At 39.9% G+C, this 19,483-nt stretch overlaps 1 protein-coding gene across 3 annotated transcripts in view; it reads right to left on the bottom strand.

Moving 5' to 3' along the window:
• kcnq1.1 (potassium voltage-gated channel, KQT-like subfamily, member 1.1) overlaps positions 1–17,167 on the bottom strand; it is a 32,799-nt gene extending 15,632 nt beyond the window's left edge. For 2 of the 3 annotated variants that reach the window (XM_020608787.1, XM_020608789.1), the window contains exons 1-5: positions 16,529–17,167; positions 9,914–10,004; positions 3,849–3,975; positions 3,285–3,363; positions 2,646–2,742 (exon numbers count right to left, since the gene is read on the bottom strand). In XM_020608787.1, the coding sequence (XP_020464443.1) occupies positions 2,646–2,742; positions 3,285–3,363; positions 3,849–3,975; positions 9,914–10,004; positions 16,529–16,887 (753 nt within the window). In that variant the 5' untranslated portion in view covers positions 16,888–17,167. The remainder of the gene's footprint in view (positions 1–2,645; positions 2,743–3,284; positions 3,364–3,848; positions 3,976–9,913; positions 10,005–16,528) is intronic. The other variant, XM_020608788.1, reaches the window with a different exon arrangement.
• Positions 17,168–19,483: the final 2,316 nt, after the last annotated feature.

Below are 19,483 nucleotides of genomic sequence, written 5' to 3'. Positions count from 1 at the left end.
GTCTCAGCCCGAAACTGTCACTCGCCAATTTTCTAGGGCAGCAGTAGATTATTGTAAACCTGACCCAGAAAATGACTGTGCTTGTCTCCACAGAAATAACATAAACCTATCCTTGTCAGTTCTACACAAATACTACATACACTTTATTTTTACTCAGCACCTCTGTGTGTATTTCAAATAACTACACAATTTTTTGTTAACCATGGGGCATCAGACCTAACTCACATCAAATCTAATGTCACTTCATCAGTATGATTCTCGGACACACCAGCTTCTAACGCATTCACGTGCATTGTCCTTGAGTCACTGAGGTTTAGTAGTTGTGCTGCAGCTGCTGTGACCTGACATGTTCAGGAGACGCCTGCTTCCCATCTGCCAGCGAGTCAGCGAGAGCTGTGTAACAAGCACCAGAATGTTCCTCTGTGTGTATTTAAATGCTGCAACACAGACTGGTTACTGATCACAGTGAATGAAAAATCTACAGACTTTAAAACCTCCAGCTGTTAATGCACAGGGGCTGCAGTTTCATGTGTTCATGTAAGAGAATGAACAAGATATTCTGCTTCAGTGTTGAACAGAGATGCTCATGAGTTTGTCTGAGTCAATCTGAAGTCTCTGGGGTTGGAGTCTGAGCCAAGCCTTAAGTCTTTAAATTAGAGTCAAAATCTCAAGTATCTAATGATTCCAAATGAATATGTCTAGTCCAAGAGCATTTCTCCTTTCAAATTATATCCACTGGATTAACTAATATGGGTTAGTGGGTTAACAGTGTGCCTCTCAGACCATCTCACTTATTGTTATAAGTTATATACAACTATGAATGCCCAACTCTGGTGCTGACTTAACCATAACTGTCAGGAAATCATCAAGGAACAACTACTGTACTTGCACTACAATACATCAGCGTTCAGCCGGGTACTGCACTGGCTGTTGTATGAGTACACACTTTATTTCCCTAAGGCCTATGGATGCTGTATGAGGCCTTAACAGAAGTTATGATTTCCTATAGTTGAATAGTTGCAATGAGAAATGGAATAAGGAGAAGAGCATTAATACAAAGAGCATATTTCTCATGGATAAGGTCCCCTGTGTAACACATCTCAGCTTCTGATCAATCAGAATCTTGCACATCTCTCTCTTCAGCCTCCTTTGTGCCTCTGTGTGAAGCCTGAGCCCTATTAACGCTCATCCTAAACCAGCTAGTGTAAGTGGAACTGTGCACATAAAACACTCATATAGTCTACACCAGCACTGACATGTCATTCTAACACTGCCCTGAACCTGCTGGAAATGGCAGTGTTGGATAATGGAGGAATCATCAAATGAATTCAAATGCTATCTTTTGTAAAATATTATTTTGGTCATGTAGCCTAAATCTGAGGGGTTCATAAAATGTTTAAAGGAATGGGCAAGAACATTATGTCTCCTAGATACAGTGAATTATGTTCCTATTTTCCTGACTTTCTTCTCCAGTTTGTGCTTGCTTTGTCTGAAATATTGGAAGTACTGTAGGTCACTGCTTGCGGACAGGACAGGGAGTCAGAACATAACACCTAAACGAGCAGTCATTATCCATCATTATTCATGGTGATAGATGTTTCCTAGCTATGGCTGCAAATGATTAATGCATCCCAATATTTTATACCCTTGATCTGAAGTGCCCTAAAATGGGAAGCAGAGGAACAAGACTCCAACTTTAGGAGTGTTCATGCAAAGTTGGTGAGCCCCACTGCTAAACCTGTTGTCACAGCAGATTATCATCTTAAATTAGCCACTTCTGTTGTTTGACACCAGATACAAACAAACATTGTATAGTTCCTACTAAATTAGCTGAACTGATTGTATTAGTGTTAATACTGGATTTTATTTTGATGCAACTACCAGTGGGTGGGTGGTACATTTACAGTCATGGGTTTGTTGACATCTGATTCTTTTCACCAAGTGGGAGATACAGTTGAGAAATTCAAGAAATTGTTCATCTTAGAATTACAAGTCAGAGGCTGATGTGACTGGCTTTTCTCCATTCATCTTCCTGTAATGACATGAACGTGGCAATGTTTCAGGTAGAGTGATATCCCACTGTGAATGCCTAGCTGGAAGGAAAGGGCCACACTGTCTCCCCTGCACTCAGCTGAGGCCAATGACTGCTGATGACCAGTCTCAGCCAGGAGCATTATGGTCATCAGCCAATGCCAGCACAAAGGAAACACTGTAAGTGGTACCGAATGAGCAACATCCCTGATGCTGCTCATCACTCTCTCTTTTTACACAGACATCAAAGGCAACTACCGTGTCCACTGCTGATAATCACAGCCACCCCTGTGTCTTAACTGAATGATACCCTGGGGGAAGGCACAGCTCTCTCTCTCTCTAACAGCTCTCTTGGAGAAGAATCTATAACCCTAAAAAGCCTAACCTATGGTAGCTCTGAATATATCTTTTAGCTGCATGATGTATTCTCATGTGAAAACTCTCTCTCTCTCTCTTCACTGCATAGTAATTTAAAAAATAACAACCTACATGATGAAGGGAGGCTATAAATCCCCTGACAGAAAGCCTCCAGCTCACTAATAATAATTAGAAGCTCTGATGGGTTTGGAGCAGAAATGTAATGTTTTTTTTTTTTTTAACCTGTGTGTGTGTACCTGCCGATGGATGAAGACAACAGAGCCCAGGAGACGCCAGGTTCCTCCCTGGCGGTCAACGTGGAGCATACGCAGGATCTGCAGGAAGCGAATCCCCCTGACAAATAACAAAGGTGTGTAAATGCTTACATTGTATATAGACCAAATGCTTATAGCTATGTAAACACACACTGTAAGACCAAAAGCATGTGGACACCCATGTATGTATACAGTATATGACTGTGCGATACCATGGGAATCAGTCTGCTGCTTTAACAGCTTCCCCTCTTCTGGGAACGCGTTCTATAATTTGCTACCATTAAACCACAAGATGACTGATGATGGATGATATATTTGGCCAACACATCCCACAGGCGTTGGATGTGGATGACATCAAGGCTCTGTGGAGGCCAGTCAGGTTCTTTCACACCAAACAGGGAAAATCATGTTTTTATGGACCTGGCTTTGTTCAGGGGAGCACTGTTATGCTGAAATAAGAAAAACCTTCCCCAAACTGATGCACTCTCTTGTCTGTGCGTGTGTGTGTGTGTGTGTGTGTGTGTGTGTGTGTGTGTGTGTGACCCCAAACCATGAAAAACTGGCCACATATATTTGGCCATGTAGTTTCCATCTGCACAAAACATGTACACCATCTCTTACCTTACAGCAGAAGCAGCAAAGACCTGGCCTTTGGAACCCACTGACAGCACAATGATCGAGGCAACAACAACTATCAGATCTGTATTGATAGAGAAAAAGTATAAATATGACTTAAGCATGCGGATGATCAATATGCAGAGGTATCAAATAACTAGAGCAAAGGTTGTCCTCTACATGAGTTTCATGGAAGTCAAAGAAGAAAATGCTAGTTTTATAAAAGTGGAGGGAAAAGTGCTTTATTAAAAAATTATCACTGGTTTTCATTACAAAATTATTCCATATATCAATGCAGGTGAGAGGAATTACAAACAATATTAACACTAATATCCATTGCTGTATTAAAAAAACAGCACCTGGAGGAAAGTTTAAGAAATAAAAGCTGAAGGTGGAGAAAAATATTGCAGTGACAGTTTTAATTTCATGCTGAATTTGTCTGAGATATATTTTAGGATGAAGCCATTGCAGACATTGTTTAAATTCTGTGTGTGGGAGGAAAGTGATAGCGTAGGGCTGCTTATATGTTCAGGTGTATAGATATGTGTGTGTATGGGTTTTTTTCCCCACCTATAATAGATATTGGCTTCCTGGCAAAGCGCAGTCGGCCACAGACACCAACATATTTACTGCAGCAGCCCGCTGACCAGAGTCGGACAATATATTCCACACCAAAAAACACCACAAGGATGATCTCCTGTCAGAGGAATGAGGGAAACAGAACAAACAAATGAGGGAGGACAGGTGGGAATAAACAAACATCAGATGGTGAGGGAGGTTGTTCAGTGCAACAACAGCTGAACACCTGCTCAGACTTCAGCAAAGTGAGCTTTAAAACAGATATTAAATTATAGATACAACTGTTGCACAGCTGTTGCCCCACCTTCCTCCGTTTTGTTATGCACAGCTTCTCACACAAACACGATCATGTCAAAGCAATTCATTATGGATTATTCTCATTCAGCAGCACGGGCGACATGATGCCCGTAACACACACTGGGAGCGGTGCGAATTCAGAGCGGGACTACCAAGAAGAGTGAGTATGTCCGCGTTTCAGCCTTGCTGATTTTTGACAAAAACATCGTGGATGAAGATACTTTAATAGTAGTTAAAACCAGCTCCACCAGCTCCACTAAAACATCGAAAGCTGCTTATATAGAGTACATGCTGTATATTCATACAATGTGGCATTGCAATTTCACTAAATATTTTGAGTACATCCTCCATTCCTGGTGCTGTCTAATCATAAAGAGCATTAGTTTGTATCTACATCTTGACTTCTGAAATATTACAGAAAGACTTATCTCTAGCAAGCAGTATCACAGCTGCTGCTCATAATGTTTGAATATTATGAGTGCTTCACCGGCGACTACAAAGCCTAGTATAACCAGAAAGCACTGGAAAGTTTGGCCAGCTCCAAACACTTCCACCATGACGTGATTGTTGCCTCAGATTGTGTGTGTTTTTACTTGATCTCTCACCTGAGGAGCAGATACTCTATCTCTAGCTATGACTCACCAGACAATGCCTGCACTGTGGGTCAACAAGCTTTCCTTCATCCGTTGTAATTAGCCATTGCAAAAGGTACAAAAAAGAAGCTCTGAACAGAACAAACGGAAGATGAAGGTGTACAGTGGTCGGAATGTTTCAGTCTGGAGAGGGAATGTTGTTTAGACGCATGTCAGTGCTGGGTAACTAGGACAACAGTGTATCCTGATGGAGGGACGCAAGCCAGTGTGTGTTGCCCTTAAGGGTTATCTATCAAAGCTGCTCTATTTCTAGTCCAAGCACATTTCCTCTGGTGATCCTTGAGGACAAATAGATGTTTAAAAAAATTGTTACAGCGCACAGTTACACCATTGGAAATTAATAAACCGGTGTGAATGAGATTACAATTACCTTCATGTATCTCTTAAGCACTGACAAGCATTTGGAAACAGTCTGAAGTAAATCAACAGCCTTTTGTAGACTTTTAATGCTGGCCTGATCTTGTTGCAGTGAATGATGAGAGGAACAAACTGGGGGCTTCAGGCAGAAGATGTGATCTATGTTGTACAGCAGGGAATTATTGGAGATATTTTTCTTCACAGCCAAAGATTAAAATGTCAGTGAATATAAAGTAGCACATCTTGTAAAACAAAAATGGGATTAATATGTAAAACTGTGCTCTTCGAAGCTAATATGAAAAATGCTTTCCTCTGTTTACTCAAAGGACTTCAAGGTTGAAAAACAAATGGCCTATCCAAAACAGCAATACATTAACAAACAGAAAGGGGAGAAACAAAACAGATGCTTGTAGCTGAGTCTGACAGTTAATTCTGACCTTGGAAATAGTAGCCAACTCACTTGTTCCAGTGCTTTTGACTGTATAACATGGTCTTCAACAAATGGGGCTTGACACTGCATTCTTGACCATGACCATGTGTTATGGCCAAAAAACTCCAGACCAATCAAAAAAGTGAACCTTTTGCAGAGATTGCACTGTCAACTTCTGTTTCCGTGATCAAGAATGTGTCACGATTTATTACTTAGGACCCAAATACAGACACAGACTGGCAGACAGGTAATGTAAAGTGTTTATTCAAATGCACAGGGAATATAAAAAAAACACTTCATTTCAATCCAGGGAGTCAAACCAAGCAGAGAGAATCAGACACTGAGAGAAAGGTCAAAACAGGTATCAAACACATGAAAACAGTCCAAACTAAGCATTAAATCCACGGGGAGAAGGCAAGAGGCAAAAATTCACAACAGCATGAAAAAGAAAGGAATTTTGGAAGTAGTTTTGATGACTTTTTAGTTTACTAGTTCACTGCTCTTTTGCACTGTGGCTGCTTAGTAACTGTAACGTCCTCCAACCTGTTTTGTCCTGATACAAAGGACTCTTCCAGCAGCACACTTACCAGACTTCTGTTGTTATGGTAACAACCACACGCTTTAAATGACGGTTCCACCTGAAAGAGTACTGGACCTTCGTGGTTATGGAAACAATCATAAACACACACTAATGATTACAGTAATGACACGGTTTAGCTGGGTTTTAGGCACAAACACTACTTTGTTAGGTTTAGTGATTTGGTTTAATACTGTACTTCATCAAGGTTACAGGACCTTCATCCTCATGGTTACAGTAATAAACAAATATCTTTGTCAGGAACCGGCATTAAAAATGATCTTAGGCTACAAATGCTGAGGTCCTGGTTCATTCTGTATACTCATCCCTATACAAATGAACATTAAATAAAATTAGCTTATGAGCACACTTTTTGAAATCTGATTTAAACATGTCAGGGCACTGTAAGCTGTCCAATTTAGATAAAGTCCTCTACCACATGATACAGCCTAGAGCAGGTGAACAAGTTTACATTGAATAAATAGTGTTCTGTCAACAATTTACAGCTATGTCTTTTAAAAACTCCTGGTGATAAATTAAAAATTTATTGCCAATAAATCCATTATCGATCCCCACTTGACCACGGGCAGACCCAGAAACTTTTAGACAAAGTGGCCAGGACGGGGCACAGACTCAGAGAGGGGCGGTACATTTGAAATACTGTACATGTAAAAGGTACACTATGCTTATAAAATAATAAACATACATAATTAAGAATCAAATGGTTTACTTTGTGTAAAAATGAGACACACAAAATGCTTTCTTTGACTAACTTGTTGCCAGGATTTCATTACAGAATAAAGTAAAATGTAGTTTACGCTCATGTTGGACCCAAAAGACCAACAAATTCTTTTAGAAATGTGGCAAACTGCCAAGCATCTGGCTAAACACACTACTGCAGACACTGTGAGCCAGTGATGCATCTCAAAATAAAGAACAGAGTAGCTTCTGTTAACCTTGAGTGTGCAGGAAGAAAGAAACAAGACAAAGGAGGTGCTTCTGTGGTGGGGAGGAAAGAATGAAAGAATGGCAGGCTCAGGGCAAATATCTCTAAACTAGAAAGTACAAACTACAAAACAGTCCCTTTGGGATGGGGATGGAAACGATACATGTTTGAGATTTTGATAGGTTTAATAGCAGAGCAAATATTAATTATTCATTATCTCCATAGAACAGGAAAATAAGATGATTAAATATGTCCAGAGGATGAGCAACAACATTGTGCCATAACATGTATATTTGATGACACTGTGCTGTTTATTAACAAAATTCACACTTCGTTAATTACGGGTCTGACTTAGACATTGGAACTTTTGCAATAGCCTGAATCTCTATGAATCCCACAGTGAACCGGTAGGATCTGAGGGTCTGATGTGCCAGTTTGTGAAAGCCCATGACCATTTCATCCAATTATCCTCAGGCAAGGTAAACCTGCCACATGTGGCATGGTCCAGACCTCAAGTCTCAAGTTCTTTTAATCCTTTCTTGGAGTATTCTATTGTCTGAGCTTGAGTGACCCACCCATTGCTTAAACGTGCTCAGTAGCCGGGGTCTCAGTTTATCCAATTTATTACTGATTTTAGAGGTGGAGTCTGCTGTGCTGCACCCTCTGGGGCCAGTGGGACACCCTGAAATTGTCTGTAAAAAATCCTGTGCAGTTCTGTTTACTCTCACTCTTACTTTGCTTTCTTAAAGCTACTCTACCTAATTTCCTTTTAGCCACTAGAGCCAAAGTGACATCATAAGTGTGCTCCAAAACCCAAACGGCACAGTGCTGCTTTTGTGCTAAATGGGTGTGGTCTCCCTTCATTTTAACTATGCTAAATAGCAAGCAGCGTGCAGGCACCGTCAAATGTAACGCAACTCGTAAGTTGCTCCTGGCCGCTATTTCATAGCAACAATGTAAAATATGGATGTCCGGTTTCAACAAACTCTAGTCTCCATTCCAAAGCCAGCATTAACTAACTAACAAGTAAATTTAGCAATCCAATAAAACGCTCCAGTTTGTGCGACAGAAAACAATAAAGTTACAAAAAGCTTGAATTACTCTGAAATTAAAATGATATTATTCAGTGCAAAGATAAAATCAATATCATGCTCGGTCGCTAATGTTACAAAAACACACACATTAACTTTAGACACTAGAGATGTCCCAGTCTGATAGGCCTATTAAGTATCCGTATCTGTGCCAATCTGGGCATATTTCACAGGATTGTTATCGCCCACAATAAAGCTGATCCAGTTCTGACCCATATATAGAACTATAGCCCTGTATTTGAGCTGAGTTGCGTCATACAGCCAAAAAACTGCTATATTAATCAGTCCAGCTGTCTACACTGTTGTGTGTCAGCTGGCATGTCACTTGCTCTTTACACACATAGCTGCAACCTGAAGCCTATTTTTTGCTTCAAGTCTATTTTTTCAGAACTAGGCTATGAGTGTAAAATGATCCACAGAATCCACCAAAACAATGAGAGCTCACGGGTTCCAACCAGAAACCCACCAAAACAGAGATATATTGTACATCAAGTAAACACAGTTCAAGACAGTTCAACACATGATCTATCATCTGTTCTATCAATGCTACTAAAAATACAGTAGCAGTTATTTTTAAAGTCTATGTAGTTTTGATTTGGGTTGGAAACCCTGCACACATACATTGTCTATTTGTCGGAGTTTTGGACCGTAGTTTACCCTTTTCCAAAGTCTTTCTGTAGGCTCCTCTGTGTGACTAACAACAGAAGGGCTGAAGGCAGCAGTGTCATGTCCCATTTTCACTTGAATTGTCAGACAATATGTAAAGTTTTACATGGAATATGAGCAAATCTCCTCTTTAGCTATTTAATATATCAGAATCAGGCCTGTTTAGAGATGCCAACCAACAAAAACAGACAAAACAGTGCACAGCAGATGGTGCAAATCAAAGGAAAGAACAGATAAAGAGACAACAGAGGGGGGAAAGGCTATAGTGCCTACAGTACAGTACACTGGAAACAGTGTTGATATAAGAAAAAAGGTGCAACTTGCTCTTGGGATTTAGATTCTTTCAAATCTCAATCACCTGACTTATATCTTTAAGATACATGTGGTCCATGAACCACTGATCAGGATCATTTAGTGTAAGGTACACTGTGGAGATTCCCTGTAAATAAACACTTCTTCAAAAGCTGTTTGATACAGTTGCTCACTCAGTCTTTGTTACTGGGTATAGGAGGCTTCACGTAAGTGCCTGTAGTGGAAAAATGCTTCAATCCAAAGAGTTAAAAAAAGAGAATAGTATCAAGTTAGATGTGTCACACCATCCAACTTTATATAGCCCTAGTCTGAGTATAAACAGCTCTGCAATAATGATGGACCTGCATTCTGCATGAAGATGCAGTCAGTTGGGTAATAAACATGTGGATAAAGGATGATTGTGGTCACAGTAAAAAGTGTTGACTGTTGGTGTGAAGCAAGAAATGAACAGCGGCCTTTGATGTTAAAGTCCAATGTTTTGTCGAGCACACCATCTACCTTGACCTGCTCCCTATGCGTCTCTGTTGGTTTATAACATCAGCTGACTTCATCCTTCGCTCCTGACATTGTTACTATAGGGTTTTGTCACATGAATGTAAATATGTCATTTTTGGGCATATTATTTAAAGACTGATGATGTCTGACGTGACCACTAGATGTCACTTAACAATAAAATAGGCTGCTTGAACAAATGAAACAAGTAGACCAGATTAGATTTAGAACTCACCACCCAGAAGAGTGTTTTCTTAGCCAGGTCCTGGTACTGGTCAACCGTAGAGAGGACACTGAGGATCAGACAGGCCAGAACTATGAAAAACCTATATCAAATAAAGCAGATCATATATCAGTCTTGATTGAATGTGAGAAAGATCTAAAGCTTTACAGTGGTGATCATTCTATTTTTTCTTTATTTCATCCAGTTGCATAACAATATTGGACTGGCTCTTGGTTAATCAACATCATTTTCTCAAACCTCCAACAGTCATATAAGCACAAGTCTCCTCATTGCACTTTTCAGCATCCAATCTCATATTTCTGTCAACAGTTCACACTTTGATTTAAACTGAAACAAAAAAAAACTTCAGTCAACTTTTGTGTTCTGTTTTGAGTCTGAGCTTCTGAACAACTGTCAGAAACAAGTTTCAAGACAGCAACACATTGCTTAGTATTTTTGTCATGAAATGTGTCTGACTGAATTTGAGCAAACACTCAAGGACAGCCCTCTGGAGGAAACACAGTGGCACGTTTGAACTCTACTATATGAATGCCAAGTGCATGATAAACTTATCATATAATCCCCCCCCCCCAGCTGTTTCAACAACAATGCTTCTTTAACTCCTCCACCTACTTAACACAAAAATATTTTATTTCTGTGATTTTGTGAAAGAAGGCTTCATGTTGCTGTGACACTACACCAAAAACATAAGTAACACTCTCTTATGAAAGTTTGATTTTTATGCTATTTAAAAGAAATTATAATTTTGGGGACCAACCAGATTTCTGAAGCTTTTATGACCATGTATACTATATAGAAAAAAAAGAGCAGCTTATATTTACAACAAAGACCTACAATAGTGTACATATACTACCCTGGAACTCCAAATAAATTTTAGTGATCATTTTTCAGAGCTGATCATAAAAGTCAGAGGGAGAGATCTAATTTAATGGCAGCAGTGGAAAATGGGAAAGCAAGGCTGACTGCTTTATAGGTGGGGTGTCATTCTCAAACTCAAAACCTTCTTCACGTGCTTCAGCCTGCCAAGCCTGGAACAGCCTCAGTTCCAGTCTTCAGTGCATTTTTGCTACTGCAATACTGCCTCTGCTATCAGAGTTGAAGCTGGGGTTGCTGCATGCTTTCACCCCATTCTAACAGTTTGTCTGTTAGCACGATATCTTAGAAAATTAAGAATTAATTAATTTTATTGAAACTTTGCAAAAATGCCAGCACTGGGGCAAGGACAAAGTGATTTTCTTGTCATCACCACTGGCAATGAGGACATGGCGATGAAGGGCAGAACTTCTACGGTAAACGGATATGACAGCATCTGAGGTTTTTGGCAGACAGAACAAAATTATGTGGAGGCACTATGAAGCTAGTTTCCTTTTACAAATGTAGCCATGCCCCAATTATTTATTTGAAAACATGATGCAGTGACAGTTCTAATGCCTACTGAACATTTAGTTGACCAAATTAAGTTTGACTGCTATTGTGTAATATTGCATGCATCTGCCATACGTTTACATATACTATATGCACCTGGGGCAAGATAATATGTACGTACATATAAGCACTCAAAATGCACAAGACAACGCAAAGATCCCAAAAAATCTTGCCTTTGTTTATTCTTTTAAGTAAGGTAAAAATCAATCAGATATTAATCAAAATTAAATGGTCCCTCTTGGCTAAACTGTTTGAAAGTAATAAGAACTTTTTAATATATAAAGAGATAGTAGTATAGAGCTTTTATATGAGGTTGTACTTAGGCACAGCTATTTTCAACTAGTGGCAAAGTCTTGATTGCTTTGTGCCTAATATTTGCTACTATTCTCCCAGTGATGGGTTTCAGACTTGATGTATACAGTATATTAAATCTAGTCATATACAGCATATTCCATGTTGTCCTGCTGATAGAATTACTGCAAACTTTCTGAAAACCACTACATCTCTAACGCTGTTTGGTTTTCCCTCAAACACATGAGCATCCAAGCTGGTGTGCCATTCTCTCTCTCCTCCTCCCTGTGCTCGCTGTCGCTCAGGTTCTCTGTGCTGGACCATGGGCCATCCTGGGACCTCTCCTTCCTCTGGCTGTCAGTGCCTGTTCAGCTGTCTGGATCTGGATCTTTGTTCTTCAGGAGTTCCAGCCTCTATGTCCTTCTCTCCCTTCCTTTGGTAATTTCCTGTTTGTTTGCTACTTCCCTTTGTCCTTTTTTCTCTCTCCGATGTGCGTTTGTCTCTTTCCCCTGTATGTGTGCAGTGTTTGCATGGATTTTGCCTCTCATATGGTTGTGTAGTCTCTCCTCCTACCAGGTCTTTTTGTGGAGGGGATGTTGTGTGGCTCAAGTTTTTTGGAGGCACTGGAAGTTGGCTCATCCTCCCAGATAATTTTTTCAAATTTGTTTATACAGTGTTCTTCATGTTGATTTATTCTGAACACATGGCAATTATTGCATGTCTGTCCACCCTGGAACAGGGATCCCTCCTCTGTTGCTCTTCCTTTTTTTCTGTTAAAGGGTTTTTTGTGGGGGAGTTTCTCCATATCCGATTCAAGGGTCTAAGAACAGAGGGTGATGTATGTTGTACAGACTATAAAGCCCCTTGAGACAAATTTGTGATTTGTAATATTTAGCTATGCACAACAAACTAAATAAAAACAAAAATCACTCATGTAATTACTGTCATTTAGTCATTATTGACTTCAATAATTCTTCCAAAAGAAAGCTCCTAAAGAATTGCTTGTTCCTACTGAGAAGACTTGATGGAAACTATGTGTAGAGGGAGTTCTAGTTTCCAGTCTGTTAGCATCATGAAAGCCCTTATCACTGCATGCTACAGCCTGAGTTATTGAAGACTGGCCAGGAATCCAAATACCCCCTTTAAACTAACACATACACACAAGCGACTGGCTTGAACATGTACGTCACACGTCAACACAGATAAAAGTCAGAGGAGAGACGTGCTCAGAGTAGATGGGGTATAACACAACTTACAAAGCAGCTGGCCAGACTTGTCTATTAAGACAAGCACGACAAAAACAATGCTCCTGAGTTAAGACACAGCTGCAATTTAAAAAATCTTATCTTCAAATGTGGCAGAGGATCACAAGAAATACAAATGAACATCAAATTTTCCAAAGCAACTTCTCTGGCATGCTAATGGTTATAATCTATCAGTGATGCCTGCTTACATTATTTCAAAGCATATGAAGTGACAGTAAACATGCACAGTCAGTATGCTGAGCATACGTTTCTGCTTCACTTTGAATTCATCTGAGACTTCCTGACTCCTCAGTCCCTGTGTGCTGACTGCACCATTGTATTTCACTTCCTTCACCTCCAGGCCTATAGATAATACAGGCTCTGTGTCACTGGCTGGCACCTGTGGGCTTGGTGTAGCAGCAGACAAAATAATACATTGGCTCGGCTACATAGGCACCACCGAACTCTAAACAAAGGCCCAAAGCATTGCTCCTATCTATTATTGATGGACAGATTCACTTGCAGTCTGTTGTGCAGTGAGTGTAGAGACAAAGCAGGGGACAGGATAAGAGTTAGTAGTGACGCTGGTGACCATGTCACTGGCTGTTACCGTCAAATCTCCTGTTTGGAACAACAATCATACTTAATTTTTATCACTGTTGTGAAGTGCGTTAGAGTGATAAAAGACAAAAAGTGATTCAAGCAAAAGCAACACAAAGCAGAAGTTAAGATGAATATGCTATATAGGATAAAATACAGTTTACTGAATTGCGGTTTTAAGGCTCGATCACCATAAAAGTCTCAGTCAGCTAGTATGGGGTTATATGCTCACAAATAAAATGAGTACTCCTGTCTGTACAGCACCAGCTGTTTTTTTTTAATGGTTCACCGATTCACCCCAACCGGTCGAGGCCCTGTTGCCAAATGTTAGCTCAAGGGGGATTTGTTGGGTTTTCTTATCATCATGAATTGGCGCTATACTATAAATTGAATTGAAAATGGATTGAATTAAACCTCGAGACTCTTAGCCACTTGGACTGCACCTATTTGTTTGAAGGTTTTTGGGGGTCTGCCAGTGCCTGAGAGCACGCGACCTCCTCAGCCTTCCTCAAAACTGTGAAGTTCACAAGCATTCTCTATCCTTATACTTCCATTCGTACTGAGTGAGGGCAGGTCCCTGCTAGTGAAATGGAGATAATGTAATTATCTGAAGTTCGGGAGTGGAACCTGACCCGAACTCAAATCTCCATACTTCCATCTCTGCTTTTCATTTGACAGAATATCAGGTCTGAAAAACACCTTCAGACTTGTACTTTCTTTTAACTCTCCTGGTCGACTCATTTATAAACAGCATGTGGGGTGGATCCATGCTGCTCCCGACTAAAATACTGCCTTTACTGTTAAACTCTACTACACTGCAGACAGTCACCAAGCAAGTGTCGGGCTAAAGCCAGCAAAAAGTAATAAATAAAACATGGATAATTGCTCTTTCTTTCTAAAGTGTTTATCATGAGAGCATGGGATACACTTTATTAACACTGTAATGCTAAATATCATGTTCCTTTTCAGGGAAATGCACTACTGAGTTATTTCTACCAGAATAAAACAGACCAGAGTCTCTGTAAGCATAGCACACACAAACTGACATACATACTGTATGCATGTGCAAACACACACTCACACACACACATACAAGGGTACCTCTGATAAGGCCTCAGCTCACTGACGTTCGTGATAAGGCCATATTTGTTCTTAACTGCTTTTCTCTCGCTCAGCCACAACAGGGTATGGCACTGACCCCAAGACCTTCTGGATGCTTAGACTTCCCAGTATTATGCTCCTAAAACAATGACCTGGTGGTAGAACTGAGAGAGTTTTGTCTAAAATACACTATGATGTACTATCAGATTGATCCTACCTAATGAAATGTAACAAAACTCGAACTATGGATATGCTGGTTAACTCTGCAGCGAAACGTGCTTTTAAGTACATTGTAGGTTTTGGGGATTTGGATGTACAGCTTCCTGTCATCTTTGTAACTCAAGGTGCAATCCTCTAACACTTCTGTCCTGCTCTGTCTCCTATTCACTTCATTTGGAGCCCATATACACAGACAAATTCAAAGATGCGTGTCCTTACTTGGTGCAATCTCCTGGGTGGCTCCAGCAGACTTAATGAAATGTGTGAAGATTACATTTGTTCAGCTTTGACCATGTGCTTGTGCCAACTCTATATATCAAAAATGATGTTTACATAGGCCAACAACTAATTTGCAACAGTCATCCAATAGAGTCACAGGTAGAAATAAAGCCGTTATGTTAGCATGTGCCATCGTGTTTTCCATAACTGTACACAAACTACAAAGTGCAGCATCACTCTTGCAGACTGTTTACACTCCACAAAGTATTTATGACCAACAAGGGAACTGCTGCAATCATATCCTTTTTAGTCACTGAAGGCAAAGCAGTTCTGGTAAACAGTAGCCAAATGTGAACACTGATTGCAGAAAACAACCAACCATCACTGAAACAACGGTTTTCTAGTTTATTGCCAAAATTCACAGCCAAAAAAAGTCAAATGTGACACTGACACTGTGGTGTTTCCTGTCAGTTCATACATTTTGAGCCTTCTTGGAATCAGCAGTTAAAGAAAGGTTAAAGCACTGGTTGATTTACACCTAATGCAGAGTCAAATAATATTAAAATGTTTGATGCTTTCCTGTAATCATAGCAGCCATTACTGTATATTACTGTGTAGTGTGCAGTTACCCGTGGTAAGGTTGTAATGTGTTTGAGTTGCACTTCATTGGCTCTTGCTCCCCTTGAGTCACTGAGACTCTAACCTGTTCCGACAGGCTGCTTTCCCCTGTGTCCCCTCCGACACTGCAGGGTCAGAGGGTGGCAGCAGCAGACAGGGCCGCTACCGCCTCCACAGCACACACACACACACACACACACACAGTGTCAAGTTTAGCTGCTTTCTATCAGTGCCACCAAGTGAAGACACACGGGGGTGAGCTGGAACATCATATCCCACATTCCTAAACCTCTGCCTGCCTGGACGCTCCATATTGGATCTACTGGACTGTCAGTGGATTACACTTGGAAAAAAGAAACATTATTGTTTGGAATTACATTACTGGTGTAATGGCAAAAGTGTCTGATCAGTTTTGGGTGGCAAAATATAATGTGACATTGTCATAACATTGGAGCTTTAGCAATATAAACGTTCTGTTTTACAGACTCACTAAGTTCAAAGCAGAGAAACATCTGTACTGCTGCACACAAACTAAAAATTAAATGCTCAGTGATGCTGAGGAAAATCATCTCCCATATCACAGTTCTCTATAATATTCCTTTAGTGGTCCTTTGAGGAGTCTTTTGTCTGTGATGAATGATCTGATATTTTTTCATCTGCAATGGCTAGACTAAAATATCCTTATAATATTCCTAGAGGGACCTCGAGTTGTGCTGTGATATCTGTGCAACATGTTTCGAGAATGCACAGGATTAACAGTGCTTTGAAGTACGGGCTTCTGATGCTCTATATGCGTAATTAACTCCCTGTTTAATTAGGATCTTAGAGTTGCAATTACACCCTTGAATACATCATGTATCTGGATGATTATGAAAATAAAAACACTCACACTGTGAAGTGATATGCGAAGCATTTCCAGCCAGAAGGCCTTTCCAGGAAGTTATACACTCGTCCTTGGATGTAAGCGCGGGTGAGGACATGTCGGACTGGACCGGTGCTGTACACTGACATCCGCGCTGACATCCGGGGATGAGATAGGCGCGGGTGGGGGAGAACAGGGGGTACCTCGACGCGAGTGTTGCTGTCTTCTTGCATTTTGTCAGTTCCAGACAACGTGTTGTTCTCCACAGGTATTCTTGGTTCGGGCGCGCTAAACTTGGTTTGTAATTCCAAATCCGGTGGTCTCTTCCCACGTGTCACACCAGAAGACTTCCGTAAGCTTCCCTGATAGGGGGCAGAATTAGACATTGTGGCTCCCCGTTACTCTTCTGTCCCCGGGTTACCTTGTTCGCTTTCGGTCACTGACTTAGACGGACAAATGTTCGCCCATGACCGCTCACCTTCTGTTGCGCTCCTGATCGCGCCAGGGCGCATTACGCTGAAACATTAGTTTAGTTGTTAGCGCTCTAGATCCCCAGGATGGCGTTTTTAATCCAACTTTACTGCTCTCTGGGTTGTTGAGGATGTGGCGAGTCTCAGTCCTGAATGAATATCCCCTGCCTCTTTCACAGCACTTATCAGCCCGGAGAGCTGTGGGCGCCAGGCGGTGCGCTGTGAGTCGCCAGCTGTTCAGACATTTGACTGTTCCCCACAAATGCCAAAACAGTGCACAGCTGATGGACTCCACTGTCTGATCTGTATGAAAAACATACCATTAGCATTTTTGTGCACAATAATTACTTTTCACACAAAATAAGAACAATAATTTGGCAAACCTGTAAACACAAAATGTCAGGCAGTTGAAGATATATTAGTTTGTGAAATGCTGTTGCTCTTACAATGTTGAGATGAACAATATCACGAATTGAGCTCTACAGTTTTGAATAAACTTCATATACAATATCAGTCAAAAGTCTGGACACACTTTTTCCATTCAATTGAATGTTAAAGCCTATCCAAACTTTTGACTGGTAGTCTATATGGTCAGAAGCACAGATTTAGCCTTGAAATACCTGGACAATAGTTAAAACTGCTTCTAAAATAATATGAAGTCCGTTGCCTTCTCTCAGCTTAATTTATGAGTGGTGTCTTAAACAGAAAGATAGGAGATGACACTTTACATCCAACCATGTTTGCTTGTTTCTGAGGATGAACGTGACTTTTTTTTATATAAGAGAGTAGGTTCTATAAATCAGAAACCACTATAAGAGGTTTCATGATCATGTCATATTGTCAGCATGAAGAGGAAGCCATTTCAATTTGTGGATTCTGCTGACTTACTCGATTCATATTGTTGCACATATGCACACATATCCAGTTAGCTATATGTTTGTTGCCCTTCTTTCATTTATAATACATTTTTGTTCATGTGTCAATTTATTATTCAGAAAATATGAGCCCCTAAAGAAAAAGTGTTGATTGGCTGAAGTTATTTGTGTGGCCTTCTGTAGTTTGACAAGACATGCACACTGCGAGTCATTTTCCCTTATTAAACTGCCAGTTGGAAGTAAGCTAGAAGTAACAGTCCTTATGTGAAAGTTTCAGGCATGTTTGGGATCTGTACCCGGTTCTCCTTTACATACCTGTCACCAACACCCAGATGTGTAACTGCTGAGACAGTAAATACCATTAGATGGGGCAACGTGGTAACTCAGCAGCTCTGCACTGTGCGCATAACTTTCCATTCTGTTTTTCACCTAAAGACACTCGCTATTTTTTTATTTTCCACCCCGGTGAGTTGTTCAAAATAAGAAGAAAAACACACCTACAAATAAATTATAAAGTCTAGATTGTATTACAAACCTGAACAGGAATAATACAACAGCTGGAAAATTACCCCCAGAGTTGTGCCTATTCACTGACTTGTGTGTGATTTATTACAGTTTGAAAATAACGCCATCAATCTTGGAGAAAGTGTGATCCATGGCATTTCTGGGGACATATGCAGCTCAGTTTGACAAGGTTATCCTGTAGATTTGTTGTTTTTTGTTCTGTTTTCTTGTTGTTGTGTTTTTTTTTTTTTTTTTTTGCAGTGACCTTGGCCAAGCTACTTCAAGAAGGGGGAAACAAGTTCACTGCAGCAGATTTTTAATAGGAGTCAAGTGATATTCATGTGATGACAGGATCTGTTGCCAGGTAGATATTAAAGCCACCACTGGTTCTCGCTGTTATGCCACTCACTACATTAGAGTTTTTGTTGTTAATACAAAAAGGGTAAGTTACTGTGAAAGTCATCAGTGATCCTTTATTTAATTGTGTGAAATAAATAGAATTATCCAATTTAAATACATAATTATTTAGGTATAGAATCGATTAACGTATTATTCAACTGACACAAAACTAACAACCTTTGTTTAAGTGAAAAGTTTAAGCTAAAAATGTTAAAAATTAACTGGTGCAAACTTTTTAATTGCAAGCTTTTATTTTTATTTATTGTTTGTTTGTTTGTTTGTTTTCTAAGTCTTCTATGATCATATATTTTTGGACTGTACTAAAACCATATATCTCCAGAGCACCAACACTATGTGCAGTTTTCAGCTAATTCAGTGGGCTTTCACTTTTTTCTGACATTTATATCCCAATCAATTGATTCATCAAAAACATATCTACAGAGTAATACACATTGAACACAACTTTAGTTACAGCCCTTTCTTGTCAAAGCTTTATCTTTTTTAAACAGTTTTTTTTAAAGTAGATTGGGGTTTGAATCTTGATTGATTTGATTTGATTTGATTTATTCGTTCAAGCATGTAAAACAGTTGATATGTCAACACATGTAATTTTACACATATCCAACAATAATAATCCAATATCAATTTACTTATACCTAGTACATGCTTGAACGGAGTAGGAAGAAGTTAGACTTATCTAGTCCTACCCCATGACATCATTTTACAACTTTTAA

This window comes from Monopterus albus, unplaced genomic scaffold (assembly GCF_001952655.1).
Source record: "Monopterus albus unplaced genomic scaffold, M_albus_1.0 scaffold95.1, whole genome shotgun sequence".
Taxonomy (NCBI): domain Eukaryota; kingdom Metazoa; phylum Chordata; class Actinopteri; order Synbranchiformes; family Synbranchidae; genus Monopterus; species Monopterus albus.
Note: the sequence above shows the minus strand (reverse complement) of the source record. Positions and strands in the feature narration are given on the sequence as shown.